This window comes from Colias eurytheme, chromosome 8, assembly GCF_061535395.1.
Source record: "Colias eurytheme isolate Ceu_HAF_F1 chromosome 8, ilColEury1 Martin Lab GWU primary, whole genome shotgun sequence".
NCBI classification, from domain to species: Eukaryota; Metazoa; Arthropoda; class Insecta; order Lepidoptera; family Pieridae; genus Colias; species Colias eurytheme.
Window position 1 is genome coordinate 5629819 of NC_142987.1, and position 23874 is coordinate 5653692.

The 23874-nt window shown below is 32.8% G+C and overlaps 1 protein-coding gene across 1 annotated transcript; it reads right to left on the reverse strand.

The window, feature by feature from the left end:
* Positions 1-3669: 3669 nt before the first annotated feature.
* LOC149906507 (phospholipid-transporting ATPase ABCA3-like) lies at positions 3670-22295 on the reverse strand. The gene is made up of 32 exons (XM_090104626.1): positions 22100-22295; positions 17440-17706; positions 17015-17346; positions 16759-16932; positions 16403-16650; positions 15936-16046; positions 15561-15705; positions 15152-15325; positions 14862-15077; positions 14642-14721; positions 14426-14555; positions 13961-14190; positions 13629-13794; positions 13249-13482; positions 12865-13006; positions 12529-12638; positions 12000-12219; positions 11630-11795; positions 11185-11400; positions 10919-11023; positions 10205-10376; positions 9639-9764; positions 9213-9336; positions 8681-8811; positions 8364-8488; positions 7945-8116; positions 7287-7448; positions 6822-6979; positions 5896-6044; positions 5198-5337; positions 4789-4909; positions 3670-4522 (listed from the first exon to the last, which is right to left on the reverse strand). Exons 2-32 carry the CDS (start codon positions 17676-17678, stop codon positions 4324-4326), a joined length of 5217 nt encoding a protein of 1738 aa, XP_089960752.1. The 5' UTR covers positions 17679-17706; positions 22100-22295; the 3' UTR covers positions 3670-4323.
* Positions 22296-23874: the final 1579 nt, after the last annotated feature.

A 23874-nucleotide genomic window follows, 5' to 3' on the forward strand; every position in this document is an offset into this window, starting at 1 on the left:
TAATACTAGCGACCCGCCCCGGCTTCGCACGGGTGCAATGCTGATACTAAATACACTACAGAAAAACTGTGAACGTTGTACATATATAAAAACGTAGCGTCCCGCTCCGGCTTCGCACGGGTATAAAATAGATAGCCGGGCGGCCGGCCTGTAGCGCTGCAAACGCTACGTCCCGCAATTTTTAAATCTGTAATATCTTCGAAAATATTCACTTAAATCATACGATGTAAAGGGCCATATAGATCTATATTAAATGAAAAATGTATTCAAGGTATTTAACCCATTGACCACCGTAAGGCCCGATCGGGGCGCGACACAATAGATTTTCTATTGTGTCTGTGATTCCGAGGACTGATGGATTAATTGGTTAAGGATTAATGCTGTATTGGTTAAAATCGCATCGAAAATTAGCCATTATTTGTCGTAAAAAGTAAATGACAAAAAAAAGTTATTGTGGGTTATCCATAAGAGATAGACATATACCATCGCGGACTTTTCTGTAGACCTTTTCAATGTGTATAATACTTAGTACATTATTTTGATAAAACTCGTAGGGTTCAGCCTGCGTTTGCAATTTAAGCGGAAAAAATGTAATTTTTTACGACATCACATTAGAAACCTCAAAAATAACAGTACTTCTCCACTATTTAATGGATATTATTATACATATAAACCTTCCTCTTGAATCACTCTATCTACTAAAAAAAACCGCATCAAAATCCGTTGCGTAGTTTCAAAGATTTAAGCGTACAAAGGGACATAGGGACATAGGGACAGGGAAAGCGACTTTGTTTTATACTATGTAGTGATTTACATATTACTGTGATTACTTTATTTGATTTACAGTATTTTTTGCGCTCGTAGCAAGAATGATCGTCATTATTGTGCGCTCTTTATTACCTCACATAACGATTTGATTAATTACGCAAACATGCGCATAAGCTATTATCTATACTCAATATATACATACCTACTTAATATAATTTACGTATTTATGAATGTACTTACAATATATTTTTTAATTTCATCCCAATATGTCAATAATAATATTTACAGTATTTTTGAATTATTAGCTTTTTTGAACCCTGTGACCCAAGCTATTCAATAGATTAGGTAAATGTAATGTTTCCGTAAATATTATAGTATGAGCAGGTCGTAAAAACAAGTAATTTTATTATCCTAAGTAAAGAAATACCTTACATTTTGTATTTACCCCTACAAATATTTTTTTATCTCCACTAAAGCTTATTTGTTTTTATAGAAATTGAACAAAAGAGAAACAATTTCTTAAATAATAATAAAAAATGTGTGAACAATACGACCTGCTCTACTCAACTAGGCAGTAAGCATTAGTAAATTATGCAGTATTTTATATACATGTTGTATCTTAAGATATGTATTGGAATAAATGTTTAAGAAAGTTTTCACTGTGTGTCGTATATGTACCTACTTGTAAAAACAATTTATACAAATAATTATTACATAACAATGTACTTATACTCATGCAAATATGATAGAGCTGTATTATAATTTTTTACACTTAAAAGGGTACTTACTTTATTACTGCCATCCAAAGTAGATTGTTTGTAGTTCCAATAGCACTAATCTGATTTTATTCAGCTTTTATATGATCTGAATAAAAAAAAAAGACGTGTGGCACTCGGGGACTGCCGCGGTAAAGCTATTGCATGCTATGCCTTTAAGCCACACCTCCGCGCCCGTCCCCGTGGGGAGCGTGAGGTTTTTTCGTTACGGAATTTCTGGATTCGGTCCCCGCGCTCAAGGCCCGCGATAGAAGCTATGCAATAGCTTAATATTTCAATGTTGTCAACTTCTATCTGTAGCTAATGTGTCATGAGAAAACTTTAATGCAGTGATTACTTGCAGTTCTCAAACCACACATTTTTAGATAAATATTCTAGTGAAATGTACCGGATGTATATTTTTTTATTTCAGCTTTTAAATCTTTCAAGTGAATATATATTTTTAATTGATTTTACAAATACTCGACTAAAGAATTTTTCGACATGTATACCTAGTTCAGAGATGGTTTACCAACAGTCAAAGGCTGAAAGTGTTGTGAATCAACATTTATTAAAATAAGTCGCACGAAAGCATGTTCCCTTGAAACACACTCTCTCGAGACTATTATATCGAACTCGCATTTTTCGTTTTTATCATGTAAATCATTTAAAATATACACGTAAAGTTTCACTAAGTAGGCTTAATACGTAAATACGTTTAATTATAATGAATTACGTTTCGTGTTCTATAACACTTTTCGAATTAAACAATCTCGATGTATGCTCTAGCTTTGCTAGTTTTTATAAGTATTGTCGAGCCAATTTAATAGGCAACATTTGACGTCTATCAATTTTATCTTCGAAGAGAGGTAACCTGCGTAAAAACATCGATTAAAGTGAATTAATCGATACATATTTGAAACATTTGTCAATCGAATTTATTAATTTATGATGATTTTTATTCACAAGTAATCAATGCATTCGATTATAGATGTCAGATTTCGATTTTTATAGTAACGTCTCTGGTATTTAAAAAGAAAAAAGGTTTATTGACACAAAATTGTAATGACGTCAGTTCTTCAATTCAGAAATTGTTTATTATGTTTAGAATGGTTTATCAGTAAAATGAAATCTTAAAATGACTTGTATCGGTCATTATTATTATAAATATGTAGTCGTAATTGAAAAAAGTCAAGCAAATGTGCAGTTCTAACAAAACGAAATATCATGTTTATTCTATGTCGTCGTTACTAGGTTACGTTCTTGAATTTTGTTGAACTGTCAAATGTTGCCTATTAAAATGGCTCTACTATAGTTTCGTAATTAATTGCAGTATTTAATACTTATTTTATGTGGTGCTTGAAAACTTTATTATTTAAATGTAAACGATCAATTATTAATATTATTCTTTTAGTTAAGAATATCGAGATGGGCGGAGGTTTTTATTTAGGTTAAATTGAAAATTGTGAATGGCCATAGAACTTGTTCGTCATTTAGTATCATGATTCTGTTTATAATTCAATTAAAATAAAGATAATAGCAAAATGTTACCTGATAAAAAATCAATTTGTTAAACTCAAAAGCATCTTGTTTATGTGTAATTGCATGATGTTTGCAAAAGTATTATATTATACAATTTTATCTTACTTTAGTTCATAATAAAATAATTGCCATTTAAAAAATGATATGTATATGAATTTTAGGATAAAAAGTACAATTTATTTATTTACTGAGGATGAGATTCAACAAAAATAATGTTTTGTGATATATTATTGTGATTCAATGTTTAACACCAAAACTTGTACATTTTATTATTTATTTACTATTAAGGACTGTTCCTATCCTTTGAAAATGTCTCGAAGCTATAGCATCATTCATATGTTATATGGGCTGTGTTCAGTTTTCTTTCATACAATAACTTTTTTCTTGCCGATTAATTATTTATATTGTACTCGAAGTATAATCTTTATCCCACAATTTATACCAGTTGCAGTGCAGTGTATAAAATGGAAAAGTGTATTTTTAATTGTCGTTGTTTTAAGTTAAAATACATTTTTTGTATTACAAATAATTTTCAACTATCTTGTAAGAAAAGTGTTCGTTTGCATTGGAGGTTTATGGATTTTTGAAATAAAAGCTTTCTGAATATTTTGTGTGTTTTTATTTATAAGTCTTAACATTACGTACAAAATTGATACTAATTGCTTCTATGTTGTTTTATTTATAATGGGATAGAAAAGTATAAAAATCTCATTGGTTTTATATATAATTAAAAAATAACAATACAATTAGTCGTGTATAAAAAGTATATTAACGTTTTCCGTAAAATATGAATAGAATTTTTTTTACAGACAACTTTGTACGAAATTGTGTGTGAGATGGCCTCGTTTCATTAATATTATACATATTACATTACACTTATTCATTAAAATTATTAGAAACGCAACTATTTGTCATGTAGATAGAATATAGGTCATGGCTTAAAATCATATGCGCATGCGTACAACAGTACATATAGATTACTTGAATATTAATAAATCTTAAGTCAACATAGATTATAGGGCTTAATTGAAAGTAATTACATACAAAATAATATGTATTTATTTGGTACAATTTTTTGGCACATAAACTTAATTAATGAACCCCCATTTATGTTTAAGTAGGTAAGCTGTTTCAGTTACAGATATGAACGCCCGTCTTCCTATATTACATTAAATTCTACTTAAACACAACTTTTTAAGTGAAAATAAATCACTAGACATACACTATAAACTCATAAGGCGGGATAAAATGTCATAGATCACAAATTAGTTTGTTCTGGAGCGCCCTCTTGCGTGTATTTTGTGAACTGCAGGAAAATTTGTTCTAATGAAGTTTGAAGAATGCTATAATCTTCGATTGGCAACTCGCGTTTGGCTCGCTCCATGGTACCGAACATTCTAGACCAAGAGACTGTTCGGTCAGGCAGGTAATATGTTATGAGGCCCTGGTACTCCTCCCTGTAAAAAAAGTTACGTATAAGTCAATAAATGATAATATAATCATTATATTGGTGATTAAAAAATTAAATAAATTGCAATTTATTTTTTTCGTGAATCACTAAAAAATCATGTATGTAAAATCATGTAGGAGAAAATTGAAGGTGTTTTTTTGAAGAAATTCGTATATTGTTTGAAACAATATGCAAATTTTTTCACTCACTATAAGGTGTTTTTTTGAAAAAATTCGTATATTGTTTGAAACAATATACGAATTTTGTACTCACATTAATCTCGGACTGTTAAAGTTGTTATTAACGTAGCCTTTTATGAGTTCAATGCTATTTACTACAGGTGCATTGACTTGATCATTTTCAAGTGCTTTAACTTTTATCGTCAAAGTGAATCCTGAAAAAATATTAAATATTACCACATATTACTATAGAATATAGTTACTATAGAAACAAAGTAACTTATCTACACTAAATAACAGCGGTTTTTTTAAGTTTTGATGTTAAACTTCTTAAGGCGCGTTGGTTGAGAAAATAATTTGAAGGTCGCGTCAATACCAACACGTCATGGAGTAAGGCGACGATTTTGGTATCTTTGAATCTTACCAAAGAAGTTTCACTTCTGACACGTGTGCTCGCCACACACGCTCTTTTTTCGATTATCAATTTAGATTTTCAAATATACCTTGAGAGAATTTATTCTTCAAGTACTGTGGAGATCCGAGACACTGGAAGCGTCCGCGGACCATCACAGTGAGCCGCGAGCACAGCGCCTCGCACTCCTCCATGCTGTGTGACGTCAGCACGAATGATGTGTTTGCTCGCCTGAAAATAACATAAAAAAATTGGTTGTCTGTAAAGTCGGTTTACTGACGATAGTTGAACGTGACAACGGCCTATTGTGCTGCTTTGTCGCTCGTTCCGCGCTCTCGCTTGCACTTCAAGCCTCATCCGGCCGGATCGCCTCAGAGCGAGGTAACGCCGCTTGAGTCATGTTTTTTCGTGCGTGAAGCCGGCTATTGAATTATAAGACGTTGTCACGTCAAAAATATATTGGCTTAGAAAATATTTTAGACTAACATTTACGACTATCGTAGAACGTAGGTTTATAGGTTTATGATTGCGGATTTTTACGGAGTCAGAAAAATTGACATACAAAAATTAGACTCACAAGTCACAATCGCCTATTAAAAGGTCGTCAAGAAGTGACGACACACACACTAAACACACACACCTAACTTGCCAAGTTAGGTGTGAAAGGGATAAAAAACATACAGGCGTCATTCAACGTCATATTTTCTTGTTACAAGTTAATGGTCATAGTATTGCACAGTGTATTAGATATAAGCTTCTTGGTTAGAATGAATCCTGACAGCCAGTCACCTGGCGGTCCTCAGCGCGCGCCACACCTGCCGCTTGGCGGCGGGGTCCACGCCCGTGGTGGGCTCGTCCACGAACACGAGCCGCGCGCCGCCCAGCAGCGATAACGCTGTACTCAGCTTGCGTTTGTTGCCACCCGAATATTGGTCCACCTACAACATTAAGATTTTACGTAAACATATACCTACATGGATATTTAAAAACTAAATTAATGCTACGGTAAGTGGTAACAACACTATTTGACAAGAATAGGTTAACCTGATCTAGCCTGAAGGAATATACATAATTTATATATTTATTTATTTAATAACAAATAAACTGAATTTTAGAAGTTAATGCGATCTACATGGACTTAAGAAAAGCTTTCGATACGGTTGATCACGAACTACTTTTGTACAAAATCGCACTAATGATATTCAAGGTTTTTTTTAATTGGTACTTATCGTATAATTCGAATAGGACCCAAAAAGTTTGTACATATTACAAACTCGCCAATCTGAATCTTTAAGTTGCTGGTGTGCCGCAAGGATCTATATTTGACCCTTACCTATTCAACCTTTCATGCTTTTAGTACCTAAAACTTCTTATTATAGACGGCATCGTAACTCTCATATTCATAATAATCATATTTGTCTCATCTTAAAACTGTCAATGTGGCGGATGGTGCAACAGAACCATAACGATCTGACCACGAAATTTCATACGAATCTGCGTATTATCTAGATATAAGTAATACTGTTTTCAAAATTAAATTGTAACGCGAAGCATTTTCAAAAATTCTTATTATTTTCTTGTTTATGTCTAAATATTTGATTATAATGCCTTCTAAAGTAAGAAAAATACAGTAACTTTATCAAAAACATTATTTATTTATTTCTTGTCATAAAAATGGCAATTCACAGGAACCTATAAAAAAAATACCTACTTACCCGTTTATCAAGATGCTTAGTGAACCCTAAAGCATGTGCTAGCATCAACGATCTCGCAGTGCAATGCGGTTCGCGGATACCGCGCAATGTTGAGAATAGACGCAGCGTCTCACGGCCCGTCAGCTCATTGTACACTGCGTCGAATTGCGGGCAATAGCCTGCGTGCGAACAATGCATATGTAAATTATTATTATTATTAAATAAAACATTTATAAAAAGTCGAGTATCTTATTATTTCTAATTCTTTTGATTCCTAACGTAAAAAAATGACACGCTCATTGACTGAAAATGTTATACTGAAATGGTTAACATAAAGTGTGGATCATAAAATACGCGTAATAAGATTTTAACATCCCGAAAACATTCTAATCGCCTTTGTATTTTAAAATGCTTAGAGCATCTCCTTTATAAAAACAGGAAAACTTTATTTACTTTTATTTCATTTCAAAAAAATAATGCACTTACCAATGTGTTCATAAACCTTTCCGAGATCTGATTTAACGGAATAGCCGCATACGTAAGCGTCACCGCTAGAAACAGATTCATCTCCCATTAACATTTTGAAGGTGCTAGTCTTGCCAGCTCCGTTCACTCCAAGTAGACCGAAACATTCCCCTTCACCAACAGCTAAAAATAAAAAATATTTTTTTAACTGTTAGGTATTTGTATTTGTTTTTTAATAGATTTTTACAACAGAGAACAACATAAAATTATTACTTAATTATTATTTAATAACAACGTTATCTCACTTTCATTTAAGTTGTCAATTCAAGAAAATTATCTATAAGCTATCGATTTCAAATCATTCATATCCTGTTATTGAATTGCATAACATTACAAAAACAAAAAAGACGGGTTGCACTCCGGGAGTGCTGGCAGAAGTGAAAACTTGATTATTAACGTTCAGCATGGGGTCTTACGCATGGAATATAAGTGCAAAAAAAATTCGTCTTACGCTTTTTCGATCAGGCCACGTGTCCTGACGCGAGTTTAAGATTTTATACCCAACGCCGCTAAAGAAGTTTTCACTTCAAAAATATCTTAAATTTAACTAGCTACATCATTACTATAATTAAACAGTGAACTATAGTTGTAGCTTATAAAAAAACAACATTCGACTTACTGAAAGAAAGCTGATCTACCGCGAGGTTATTCTTATAATACTTCGAGAGACCTCTCGCTAGAAGCCTATGTTTATCCGGCGACGTGCGTTGTGCGTGTTCCACCTCGTTAGCCACGTCTGGGTCTAGTTCTTGCGGGTCGAATGCTGGAGGGTGCTTGCTCCATTTGAAAATCTAGAAAAAAATGTACATTTTGATTTTTTTTTCAGATTTTTTGTAATTTTTTCTTTAGCTAAAACTTATGACACACAGCAATAGAAAACATAAATAATTGTAGTGTGAGAGTTATTGCTTGGTTTCATTTATCCTTAAACGTGATTATGTACGTGTTTAAGTACTACTAATAATAAAGCACCATTAAAATATGTGTACTTTATTTTATTTGGGATTGGATGGGGTCGTGTAATACGGTCATACTTACTCTTTGAAGCAAATTATACTCCAATAACATCATAAGGGTCCAGAGTACGACACAACTAATCACCATACTCAAGAGGTAGCGCATTACTCCCGGCTCTTCCCAATCGAAGTATGGATTCTCACGGACTAAAAACAACAAAATTTATTATTTATTACACAGACATATTAAAAAAGATTTAAGTCAAAAGCTCAAAAAAATATGTTACCCCCAAAATTATCCGAACCATAGAATACTTGCGAATTTTGAATTCCAATAGGTTTTAATAAATACTGGGGAAATGTATTTTAGTGATATAATATTATTTTACAATTGCTTACCACAACAGTTTTGCGATAAATTGTCGCAAAGGGTTTGCATCGTGCACTCTTGTAAATTAGGGAATGTCGACAGCAAATAGTCACAGAACTCCAAGCAGGAATACTCTGTCATGCCGATGCGGTTAAGGGATCTGGTAAAGAAACAATTATTCAATTATAACTGGATAACATCTGAGACTGTAAAATTATACAATCCTACTAAATACTAATATTATATGAACGCTAAATTGGTAAGGATATATGGATGTAAGTTTAAAATTCTTTGACGCGAAAACAACTGATTGGATTTTGATGACATTTGGCAGTGAAGTAGCTAAAGTGCCAGAAAAACACATACCAAAGCTATAGAAATACTAGCTATTGCCCGTGTCCGCTGATGAAAAGGCGTGGCACATCCAGTGCCTTATATGAATTAACGTGACCAATTTCTTTGGTATTATAGTGGCTAAAGTGAGAGCATTACCAGAAGTTTCTGGATTCGTTAAAAAAATCATTTATTAAACATATAAAAATACACATTTTGCTTTTGTACCTGACAGCCGTAACGAGACTGTATAACGGGAAGAACTGCAGTATGTAATCCATGATGGTGGCCACTTGCCCAGTGTTGAGGACCGGAGATTGGAGAGTTTCTACTATCTGAGCACCCATCAGACCTGGGAGTTTCGTAATATTTCGTACTTATTGTCAAATCCTAACATTTCAATAATATTAGGTATTTGTGCTAATTGTATATACCTCCATTAAAATCTAATTTTATTAGACATTGGAGTATGATTAAGTCACGAAATCGGGAAGTCAATTTTTAATTAAAAGTGCCGTTCATACATTAATAAGACCAATTTTAATATTTGATTGTTTCCTCATTACAGCAATTACGAAATAGGAAAAGATATTTACGTTTTATATTATTCTTAAATGTGGAATAATCTTACATTCGGAATAAAATATTAATTACCGAAAAGTATATTCACAAAGAACATAAGAACGAATCCAACAGCTGGCCCATTGAAGGCTAGTGAGAATAAGTAGTGAAGAGGCAACATAGCAGCTCCGTATACCATCAGACATAAGTACATGCGACCTGCAGAATAATAATAAAATATAAAATTAAAAGGAAAAACAAAGTAGTTACACAGATAAGATATCTATAATAATCAAATTACCGTGACTATTAGTATTTCTTAATTTGATTTTAGATAGAGAAGTAGGAAATGAGTAATCTATAAGATAATATTTTTGGACAGGACCAGACATGTTTATTTGCAATATATGTGGTAAGAATTCCACAGGTACAGGCTAGTGAATTGCTCATTTCTATAAAATGATATTAATTTAGGTACTTCTAGAATAGAACGAGTAGAAAACAGTAAAACACTTCGCAATCACGATTATTCTCGTATTGTCGTCATCTGTCAGAATAAGGTTGAATTTTAGAAATATGTATGCAAGTCACAAATGTAGTGACAAGTTTCAATTAACCGTAGCATAAAACCGATATACCTAAATACAACTAGATCATACCCAGTTCAGTAGCCGTACTGAACCCAATAACTTGGAAAGCGGCACACGAGATGATAACAGTGACGCTCAGTACGAGGAACCAAGCCCAGTCGAACACCGCCGCGGCGCCCCACATCACAACTGGTTGGACGCCCGCAGCGCGCTGCAGTAACTTTGCGCGAATCACACGCTCCTAGGAGATAAATATATTGTCATGGTGAACTAAAAATTAATTTTCATTTTTGAAAACTTTTAGATCAAATAAATAAGGTGGCAACAAACACCTTAGATTCAAAAGATAAAATTATTCTTCAGTAATAAGGCATATGCAAAAAAATACACTTTTTTGGTGCATTATGATCCTTAAAATATTAAGATTTTTTTATTAGTGTAAGAAAAGATTATCAATTTAAATATTTAGTGTATTTGAATATACCGTAATATGCGTAATCGAATATTTTATTTAGTTTTCCTTGTTTGTATTGCCTTGTTTTTGCTCACCCACTTTTTGTTGTGTTTATTTCCTATACTTTAAGGGATGCCTGGTAGAGATCGCTACCTAGCGATAAGGCCGCCTTTTGCTTGTTTTATGTGTTGTGTGCTTTTGTATTTGTATTTATTTATTTTTGAGCAATAAAGAATTTTCATTCATTTATATTTACTTAGACGTCTATAAACTTAAACCTATCACATTTGATAATTTAGGTAACAAGTTTAACAAGATCGAAGTCATACCTTTATGTAAAACATTATAAAAACGGCGCTAGCAATCGCCATACTGTTGCCTATGGCTGTGGCCACTTGCATGGATAAAAGTGACAGCATAAGCTGCAAGTTAGTCTGAAACCAAAAAGAAAGTTGAACAAAATCAAAGAGCTAGAAGTTATTTGGGCATGAAAAAGCAATAATTAAATTAGACAACATGACAATACAAAAGTGGAAACAAGTATACAAAACTGATCCTTTTTTATAAATAAGAAGCTTCACAGAATAACGCTTACGTCATCTCTATAATTAGCTTCCAAGGGGTGATTGTACACAGTGAGGTTAGCAGCAGCATCGATTCCTTTGAGCAAAGCCGTATGTAATGTGGCTAATGACGTAGCAACGTCATGGTAGCCAAAGTTGCTGAACCAAGCTGTCGCTGAATTGTCGTTAAAAGTTGCACCGATTAAGATCTTGTTGCGAAGGGCACCCATTGCAACGGGGTCTTCAGTCTAAAAAGCGAGAAGTTACATTTTTAATATACGCTGATCTGGTATATTGTGAAGGGAATTTAAATCATACAATTAAAATAAATAATATTGTACCCTTAGGTACTCTAACGACAATCTTAATTTGTTAGTAAGTGCAATCGAAAATAATAATAAAGACGAGTTTACAGGTAAAAAAGTACACGATATTGATTATAAATATTTAACAATATCAAGTGTCATTCATATTTACCATTTGCAAATAAAATTCATCAGTAGCTTTGTCATTTGCGTCGATAAGTTCCATAGAGTCAAGAGCTGCAGTACGGTATATCAACTCGTAACCCGCTTTTGCCAAGCCTCCCAGAGAATTAGGATCAGTACCGTTAAAGGATAGTAAAGTTTCCGTTGATGGGTATCTATAAAATATTTTTTATTATTATAAAATGACAAGTAACCACTTACAATGATAGAACAATATCGGCGGAACATTTTATAATAATGCTTAGACACCTCAAAATAGAAATACAAAGCCATTGGAAATATTTGGGATTAAATTTTCTATCTAGGACAAGTTATTTTTTACTTTATAGGAATTATTATTATATTATACATTCTCTCACCCTTGCACTAATGACAAAAGTCTGGGTATAACGATAGCCCTATTGGCCAGAATATACATCGTGATGCCCAAACTGATATTGATCTGTAGAACAGGTACGAGGATTTGCAAAAGCAGCAGCCCCCAGGATCGAGACCAAACCAGAAAGAGCTTATACCAAGTCGCTTTCACTTGTAGCCGTAGCAAGCGAGATCCAGTTTCCTTTTCATTGCTCTTGTCCACTGTTGGACAAAAAATTAAGTCTTAAGAAATAGTAGTTATATACAAATTTATAATCCTTTAATAATGCGATTATGAAGAGTCACAACAAGGTTACCGGAGATATCGCTTCTGAGCGATAGGGCCGAAAATCTGTAGGTACATTTGTTGTGTATGTTACCGTCTATGTTTTGTAAGTTCGTATCAATTTAAAGTAAAATTGTGTTGATAAATAACATCCATAAAGTAATTCAATAAGTATGATTTATTATTTTATGGAAGATAAGGAGGGAAGTACAACAGTAAAGGGGAAAACATATGAGATTGCTTACAATGCTCAACAGAAGACGCATCAAATCCACTGTCTTTCAAATCATCACAACTGTCTCCAATTGTAGCTGTGTCATCCGATACCGAATTGATTTCGACATCAGAACCAACTCTGTAAAAGGAAATTGATTTATGTAGCTAAAAAAAAAACGTATTGATTTAGAATTTGTATCTAATTCCGATGTTATTAACATGATTATCTGTGATTGAGCTGATAAACATTTAATCAATATAATATTGCGTGTCATCGTTCGATTATAAATATGGGTAAGCGATAGAATACGTTCGTCTACTTAATACCAAAACATTACAAAAAATAATCAAAGGTTAGTACTTACGACATAAAGACATCTTCCAATGTGGTTGCAATCAAACCATAATTTTTATAATGAATAGTATCAGCATTCTGTTCCAATTCATTGAGTAAATCTTCAAAGACGTGTCTAAATGCAGTTGGCAATTTATACGTTACTTCAACGGCTAAAATCAATATAAAAATAAAAAAAAATCTTGTGTGGTTTTATGAAACCACGGTAAAAGTGAAACTGTTCGAACGGTTCCGAAGTCCGAATATAGGTATACCTACTCGGCAGCCGACCGTCACGCGACATGCGCTACACAGACCAAAAAGTTTGAGACGATGTAATAAAAGTTTCACTTTAAAAATATATCAGAAAAATATAGAGCTGTTAAATACTCCTACAATTCTTAAAACAACTTACCATCATCGTCTTTAGGAACGGTACCAGCTATGTATTTATCAATTATTTGTGTACAAGCATTCAACTGGAATCCTTCGCTCTTGACTACGACTAAAGTGTATCCTACTCCATAATAGTTCTTCAAGAAATACGGAGATCCGACGCATTGTAAACTTCCACTCGACATTATCGCCACTCGATCGCCAAGGTAATCGGCCTCATCCATAAAATGTGTTGTTAGAATCATGGATCGACCTTAAACAGTACAAATCGAAATAATTTACAAGTTCATGTCAAAAAAAATCAAGCATACATTCACAAATCACATGGTACTTAGATAGGTATTTAGTAAATACATTCCAATAAGTATTTCCACATAAATATCGAAAGAGTAAGCCTGCCTTTTTTCTCCCTTTCCAAAAGATCCCATAGCGCTCTTCGAGATGCTGGATCCATGCCAGAGGTCGGTTCATCCAATAGCACTACTCGAGCTCCACCACTTAATGCTATGCCAACACATAACCTCCTCTTTTGACCACCCGAGAGCCCTTCAGCTATATAGTTACGCTATGGAATTATAATAAATTAGAAACAATAACTATATAAACAAAGATTTATCGATTCAGTCCTTACTATTTTAAAAGAGCTTAGTCATTCTACTCGCTTTCAAAAATTTTTTTAGTATCAATTAATATCTAGATATTATCGTGTATGAAGCATAGATTGTAGATACCTTTTCCTGCATTTCCAATTTTTCTATTATCGTGTTAATTTCCGTATCCAACTCTTTACCGCTGAAACCTTTTAATCTGGCAAAGAATTCGAGATGTTCTTGCACCGTAAGTTCATTGAATAGAACATTATGTTGGGGACAGAGGCCTAGATGAGCACGAGCTGCTTGTAGCTGATAAGATATATTATATCCCGCCAAACATACGCTGCCTTTCGTTATAGGGACATTACCTGCGCAAAAAAAATCTTTATTCCGCAAACAATAACATGATAATTGAAGCGAGTATGTGATGCATATCCATTATCAGCGCCTATTTTTAGTGATTATCAGATAACGAATTTAGTATTATTAATTCTTAACATGATGAATTCTTCATTCAATTATTATCAATTAAATTAACGATAAAAATTAAAAAACAACAAAATGTAAATTTTTGTGGTACTCTCTTTAGTGTTAAGTACATACCCGTCAACATAGAAATAGTTGTAGACTTTCCAGCACCATTGTGACCCAATAAAACTGTGATTTGGTCGTCATAAATGTTAAGACTCAAATTATTTACGGCAATGTTTTTTCCATACACTTTTGTTAAATTCTAAAAAAACAAAATCACATTTAATAAAACAGTTATTATTTACTGTAAATATAATATGATGATGACATAATTTACTTTACACTCACGTTAATTTTCACGCCCACTTCATGGCCTATAGGTTCATCTTCTTTCACAGCAATACTCTCCATATTTTCAACTAATATGTCTACAAAAATATAAGATTGTAATTATTTTTAACTTATTAATATTCTCTTTAAAGTTTTTAATTCCCACAAATATGTTGCATACATAAATGATACTTTTTAAAAATTACCTTTCTTGTTATATTTTACATTGATTTCCTACCTGAATTATTAACAGAAGATGGAAACCAGAACGATTTTTGGAAAGGAAAATACCATGGTTGTGGTGTTCCCCAGGGTCCAGGTAGCACTTGTTCCAAATAAAGAGCGATCAGCATATAGAGAACACAGTTTATCGCCATCATAATAACTACGTGGCCGAACAAAAATCTATTCGAATCAAGCGTATGTGTACTGAAGAAGTTTCCCCATGTCATACCTTAAAAACAGTATATCATTATGAAAATGTTATGCTAAATCTTATAGAAATGTAGACGTCCGAAAAATACATACCACCTAAGGTTTCCTTTGAAATAAGCAATTGGAAACCGTATGACATTGCAGAATTAATAGTCAAACAGGTAAGTGCTTGAACGTATGGGGAAATTTCCGTCTCCATACTAAGCAGAAACGATGGTACGTATGTTAAGAACCATATAACTCCTGTGAAAAGAGCTGCCGTGCTAGCTGAAAAAAGCAATGGTACATAAAATTTAAGGATTTCATTTGATTATAAAATTCTAATAATTATTTCAAAATTTAACATTATTTTCAGAGAAAGATGAACTGTAAACGAAGTCCATACAGGTAAGTGTCGACATGATCTTATGCAAGATCCTTATTTGAATGCATTAGTTTTTAATTTTGAAGTACGTTTAATAGAAATATCATATCTTAAATATAAAATAAATATATAACACACCTTTGCTAAAGAATCCACTGAGCATAAAACAAAAGAACACCATGCACGTTAAATAGAGAGTAATAAAAAATAATAACACCGTCCATGGTGTATTCGTAAATACCGCATAATCACTAAATCCCTCTTCATTAGTAAACCAATTAATCTGGAATTATACTTGTCTTTAATAAATTTATTATTTAAAACCTATATATAGAAAGCGCAGAAATACAAAACATTCAAAGATAATAATTTTATCAAAGGAAAACAAGATAGGTCTAGTCCAATTCTAATGACACTCGATATTCCAATAACTAATTAATTAAACAGGTTTTGAATGCTTAAAATGTGAAAAGTCTAAGGAATTCTAAATAAAAAGTATTAAACTTTAATTACCTTAAGAAGTATAACGAGTAATCCCGCTATGATTAACATGTATAAAAACTGTTTAAAAAACCACGCAGTCCAATGTAACCATGTGGGTAGACCCATGATTTTCATAATTTCCTTTAAAAAATCAAATTACAAATGAATAACAAGCTAAATTCAAAATAAGCACATAACAGTAATAATTAAATATTATTTTTTGACATGAGCATTTAATGAAAAGAACTAAAAACATATCTAAACTAATATTATAAAGCTGAAGAGTTTGTTTGTTTGAACGCGCTAATCTCGGGAAATACTGATCCGATTTGAAAAATTCTTTCGGTGTTAGATTTCCCATTTTTCATCTCGCTAAGACCAACAGGAGCGGAGCACTGCGGGTAAAACCGCGGAGCACATCTAATGTTGAATAAAATTAGAAGATCGTATCGCAATGAAACATACTGCCAAATCAATGTACCTACTCCAATAATTACCTTTAATTGATTTTCTTTTTCAAGAGTAACAGCACGAACTATATTAACAGCTGTATAACTAAAGCTGATCATTACGAACATAGGAAATATAATATTAAGTGCTTCAACAGCCAAATCTTCTACGAAGCTTGGATGAGGATATCTCTGTATGTTGACGGTAAAGTTTTTCAAATTTGTATTGGTCAGTCGAGAAACTAATTCCATGGAGATTGAATGTTGTAGGGCAATAAACAATTCGTTGACATATCCTGTAAAAAAACCAGAGTTATAAGCGGTAAAAAATCCGGCGAAACAGTTGGAAAATTACGATTAGGTATTGTTATTATAAGGGCATTTTTACATAAAATCAGTATTACCTGGATCGTTACCCCCTTCCCAAGAATATGGAAACCTCGGTCCAGGAACTTGAAAGAATGGAAAGATATAATCTGTTCGCCAAGTCAATCCGCCCATGGCAAGGAATGAATTCAACCGAGGCCTTTCCGGAAAACGCAAAGCATATTTGATGTCCCTTGGCAATGCAGTTGTTCCTAAAAGATGTAGTTGTTATCCATCGTACTATGTCACTGACAAAATATAGAAAAAACAAATGTAAGAAAACTAGTCACATACCCAACAACTCATCGTCAAACTCTACGGCAGCCAAAACTTTCCGAGTATATATTTCATCTACATATATGCCCCTAAGGTCGTGACTACTATCATATGCCCGTACTTTTATAAGTGATTTCGCTAATTCGTAAATCAAAGTTGAATTCAAATCTAAATCAGGTGGAATTTCTATAGGAATATCTGGAAATTCTGAAATTTGGTCTAGTATAAGTGTTATGATATCTTTTATATTTAAAATAAATAAATCAACTACTGCTGTGCGCACAACATCCTCAAGCACTGGGCTCGTTGGCGAGTATGCTATGGACAATTCAGTTATATTCATGCCCGTTCTGGAAAACAAGAAAGCCGTTATAGGAAACATTTATGCAAATAAAAATCGATATAATGAAAGGAACTACTAAAATACTATGTACTGAACTTACAGGACAGGCAAGGAGTAGTTAAATGTGTGTGCAGGTATGGGTGGATAACTCATGACATCTCGATTTACTGGCTCTATTTCCATACGAAGAATCAGTACTAATGCCATAGTGCCCACTGGGAGTATTAACTCGATCAGAGTCTGCCATCGATGTCGCCATTGTTGCAAGAAGTTTTTCCACATAAGCAATCGGAACTTGGTAAAGGCATTCGCCGTAGATGCATCTCGTTTTATAAGCATTTTCAGTTACTAATATAATTTATCGGACCTGTTAAAAGAAAAACATAGTGCAATACAAATTAATGTGTTTAATTTATTATGCAATTTATAAATTTTGAGTCATATTATACAACGTACTCAAGCAGCGTCATTAAAATAACAATAGAGATAGGTACCATAACTTCCAGTAGGTATAAAATGCACTTCGTAATTTTCTTCAAACTTTACATTTTGAACAAGTTTAACGTAAAGTACTAAAAATTATTAAAATTTAAGTGGCCGAAGCTGTTGCTACATAGAAACAGACGAACGTAGGCGTTATCATTGTCTAGGTCTTCAATCAACAGTTGGTACATCTAGCCATCTACGTACTATGCATTACAAGCTCATAAGCGATGTCATTACTATTGAGCTTACCTAAAAACGCAGTGCGTAAATAAATATATCGTGTATATTTATCTAAATTTATTTCATATGAGAGAGATTAGACAGATATGACTTATAGCTGATAGTCATCAGTATTTATTAGCTATTTTTTTTTAATTTAATGATATCTTAGTGCCTACCTACGCTACCTTATGAATAAATTAATTTTGACTGTGATGTTTTTATTTAAAAAAGTACCTGCCTATTAGGTAAATATAATATTCTCTGAGATATTGGAATTTGACTGAAATGTCTGGAACAATTAAGGAACAAGACATAAATTTAATCTAACGTAACGGCACCAGTCTTGGACAGATTAAGGAAAAAATTGAAGTTTTTTGCAAATTTCTCGTAGGTTTTTTAACTTTATTGGATATTGTTTAGTTATACCTTTAGTTCAATGTTAGTTTAACGTAACCAATGTTAGAAAAAAGATTACAATGCATAAATAATGAATTTATTTATAAATTAAAAAACCACTTTTTTGCACCAGTGTTGGACAGTGAAAAATCTAATGATGGACACCCAGTTTTGGACAACATCCAGTTATAAACACCCATTTATGGACTGTACCTAATGTCGTTTCTCCAGTTATTTACACTTGGAGAAGACTTATAGTTATCATTAGAATCTTAAAAATGATGATTGGAATACAATAAATCGGGGATGTATTTATAAAAAATAGTACTTATTAATTATTTTGCATACTTATAATATTTAAAACAGTCTTAATTTCCATTTTCTAGGCAAAAATTGGACAAATGCATCGTTAAATACGAGTTATGTCCGTTAAGAAACACCAATATGGTTTTTTTTTCTCAATAAGTCAGGGATGAAAAATATAACTAAAAAAGTACTGCCATTCCATCCATTTTGGGACTTCTTCTTCTTCGTCATATCACTCTAGGGGGGTAGATGTTACCCACTTCACGATGTTCTGCCATATCTCTCTGTTTCCTGGCATTCCGCTACACTCGTGAAGTGAATCGCCAATCTGAATCCGCCAGCAGCCTTAATCTGATCGGTCCATCGATATGGATTCCAAATTGTAGCACGAGGCAAAAAGCTTTTTTTAAACTGTTGTCAAGATGGTGTGGATGAAATTTAAGCGTGTGTGCTATATGGTGGTGGAATTTAGCAGCAGACAACGATCCAAACAGTTCATCAGAGAACTCTCTATGATAGATGCGTTACAATACGCATAAGTATGCGACTTCTCTACGCAGTGATAGAGAATGAAGCCGAGAACGAGTCGCACAGCACATAATGACCCATTGTTCTAAAATAATATATTCTTCATGTTTAGACAGATATTATGTTGTTGGACCCATTAGTGTAATTTTAACAAAAAATATCAATGTCCATTATAGGAACCAAAGCAAATCCAGTCATGGACAATTGTTGTACAATATTGGAACCCTTTGTTTGAAATGGTCGTGAAAGGTATATTATTAATCAGAAAGAAAAGACAATACAGAAAAGCGCAGGTAATTAATACCTTTAAAAAAAGTTTATTTTCGACATATGTCCATAAATGGACATATCCATAGAATTAAATCCAGTTATGGACACTGATGAATTTTATTTCAACAACATAACCTATCATGATACTAAATCGTGTAATATTTCGTACACTTAACTACTATAAATAAAAGTAATATCAAATTTTGCTGACATTTATACAAAAATTCTTATAACCAAAATTGTGTCCTCACTTCCTTAAGGATTTTCTTAGTAAAAACGAATTTCTTCGAAACGGGTCGCAGCAACTAAACATAATGTTCTGCCATCTTCAAACATTTTGGCCGAATAAGATGAAATGTCGTATTTTGATAGCTTATGAACCAAACTTTTATTTTAAGTATTGCCAAATTATATAACGTTAATTTTGGTCTTAATATTTAAATTTAATATTTATTTTGTCCATTACTGGATGCTTGTCCACGACTGGTGCCGTTACCTTATATATTTTATACACATTGATAAACATTTCCGAAAAGGAAGTAGGAACAGACACTATAATTAATTCCTATTAACTAGATCAGATGGATTAACAATGACCAGTCAAAAAAATAAAATTTATACATTTTTATATAAAACTATGTTTATAAGATTACGCAATAATATACGCTCAACCTACGCTCTACCTCCATAGTAGCTATATAAGCACACTATCAACTTACGTAAAAAGCTATCATAATAATTATAATATCTACGTCATACAGAAATTACAACGAAGAAAATCTATAAGTAATAAAGAATAAAATAGCAAGGATTTATTGTTATTCGTTTCTATCAGTAGATAAATCTGTATTAAACATTAATTAGATGATAATAATAAACGCACGCAGATACCAGGTCTGTTTCGAGATAGATGAAAATTCATTAAAAAGTGATTATTAGAATTTAATTAAATCAATTTTAAATAAATCATCCTTTTAACAAGTTAGAAATTAATTGCATGAATACAAATTGCGTACACCTGAACTATGAAGAGCCAAATTACGAGATTGTACCTACCTAATCAATGTAAACAGAAATACCTACTATACATCAATGCATAATACATTATAAATATTAAGCAACTTAAAATAATAGTTAGGTAATAGATATTTCAATATTTGGGCTAGAGACATAGTTTTAAATCGCACATTGCACGATACCACAACATAGTCTTCCAACGGGTGTTATGTAGGTAAATTTTGGTGGTGGGTCTCGAGGTAAACAGTATTTTTAAATTTTCGACCTTGATCAACGAAAGTGGCAGATTTTGTGGTGCCAACGTAACATGCAGTCATTTTAATGACGGCTCGAAAGCACGATAACGGCTTTGCGATACATTTTGGTAAAGCTTTATGAAGATGTGACCACCACTCTTTCTAATAATTGTTTACTTTATCGGCACACACTCGTTACATATAGTGAACAGTGCACACGCACCCTAAAATTAATAGACTTATCAAAAAAATACGTTGTGGACAAAGAAAAAGATGACGAGCCAAAATGTGGCGGGGAGCGTCGTCGTCGATGACACTATTGTATCACAGTATTGCATTCGTAGATGGCAATAGATGAGGCTGGTATAACCATCTTGCCTGGCCTGCCAACGTTCCAAGCCCCAGTTCAATTAAAAATAGGTGGGATGTTAAAACGAAGTACCTACCTATTACGAATAAAACCTTCATCATCATTCATCATAATAAGAGCCCGAGCGTTATGAAAGCCCTTAAATCCAGCTGGCTACAAATTTCTAATGACACTGCAAAACTTGGCAATTTTTTCATAATTACGATAAACACTTGAGGGAATTCCAGGCTCCTATAATATTTCCGAAGACATTTCTACATTTAAGACAAAAAAAGTTATCATTTTGATTTCAAATTTTTCAACAGTTGCAGTTTTGAGGAAAATTGTCTTTTTCACAAAAGTTAAATAGGCACTTAATCATTTTTTTAAAATAAATAAATTATGTTTAATTCTGAAACATAATTTATAATTTGCTTTATCTTAATAGGTACTATTATAAAGGCGAAAGTTTGTATGGATGTCTATGGATGTATGGATGTATGGATGTATGGATGTATGGATGTTTGTTACTCTTTCACGTAAAAACTACTGAACCGATTACAATGAAATTTAGCACACATATAGAGGGTAACTTGGATTAACACATAGGATAGTTTTTATCCCGGAAATCCCACGGGAACGGGAACTATGCGGGTTTTTCTTTGCCGACGCGGGCGAAGCCGCGGGCGGAAATCTAGTGTTTATTATAATAGTTGGTTTAATGCTCTAAGCGTGAAAAGCTACAAAACATGGCGGCCCTTATTTTCTTTTGAGTACCTAGTAGGTAGGTACATTGCCGGGAAAATAAATTAGGTAATAAATTCTACTATTTAAAAGACAAAAATTTTTGAGTAAAATAAATGTATTTTAAAACAAATTGTACAAACTTTTTTTCGAAATATTGTTTATTTAAAAGATACCTAACTAGTAACTAACTATATTATACTTACAGGAAAAAATTACAGTCACGAAGTAATGTAGATTTATCTTCCATCCCCTGTCATCAACACCATTCAAAAAATCACTACACTTGTAACTAACACAAACACACGTCGAAAACTAAAAACATAAAACAATGGCATCAAAAAAATGTCGGTATCCTTCGTGTTTCAGCGTGATAACTAACTATGCTCACACCTGTTATCAATTCTACAGATATTAATAATTTTATAGATTGTAGATATTCTACACAGCACACACACAGTTTAATATCGGGAAAAACAATATAATAGAACGACTAGTATGTAATGAGCCACATAAGCACTTGCTTACTGGGGATTCAATGCCGACAGAAATAATTAAGGACGGAGAACAACGTTAGGACTGGAACAGATAGACTATTACATTGTGTAAATAATATTTTCATAAGACTACAATGTTTGAATATCACTGCGATACGAGATTTATTAACAGGTAAAACAAATATTTCAGGTATTTAAGTCATAAAGTATAAAACACTTGAAGAGCTATGCATGAATTATAAAAACGCATATATGTATATTTTTAAATCAGAACTATTATGGAAGACCTCTATTGATACACTTCATACGTTTAATCGAATTATTTTCAATAAAAAGATTATGGAAAGTTATTTTCCGATTGACTACCACCTAATTTATTCAAATAAATAAAATTGCAATATGTCTGTCTGACTATAATTCCTATAATAGTGGTACTTTCATGTTTTCTGTTTGTTGCGGCCAATCTCCAAAACGATATTTTTTTATGATGGGACTTGCTCTGGTATTAAGAGGAATAACGACTAACGTGCGTCAATTTTGATTTAGAAATAAAAAGGAATATCTTATTTAATTTAAAACTGATCAGCAAGTTCCATTTGTAAATTAAGTAGAGTCGATCATGAAATAAGATTTATTTTATGTTTGAAATACTCCAAAGTGGAAGTTTAAATTAACGTTTTTTGTTACCACACCTTAAAGTACATTACAGTGAGTTAAGGAAGACGACCAAGGAGTCAAACTAATTATCACTAATTCTTCTAACGCGAACGTGCTGCTGAAACTTAATCCCATTTAGATTGGCACCACGTCTGTGACCTGTAGAGACGGATGCACAAGCTTATATTAACGTCTAACGATTTAAATAAGTAGTAATATACGAAATAAATGACTTTCCTTCGCGTGAGCCGGGGCGAGAGACAAAATATATTTTTAAATCTTTATATGATTATCCGCGACTTCGTCCGCGAGGAATTATAAAAGTATAAAATGAGGTAGCTTATTAATTAAACGGCTGATTAAGATTTAGCTGTGACACGTCCCTTTATATTAAGGTTATGCCCAATCAACTTCGATTTAAAAAAAAAAGGTATTTAGGTATAAAAACATGTAGGTATCTACACATAACACAATCCTATACGAAAATGAACTCAAAACTGTCTGCAAATGTTTTTTTTGTCAAAATTTCAATTTAAAATAATAAGGAAGTGTTAAATAATAAACTGATACGCCAAATTATGAAAATTAAACGAAATTTAAATGGGACCACATGGATAAATGTTTTTAACAGAACCACAGCCAGAACTCCATCTAGAATAGAGTTTTAGTGCTTTGTAAATCCAACTTTAGCTCATACAAATAAGGTTGAAATTACTTTGCTGAATATTGACCTAGGGCTGTTAGCATTTATTGCTTTTGGTAGTGTTTGTGATTACACCCTAAAGTAATATCAATAAGCTTGATTAGCTTTAAAGGTTATTTTCAAC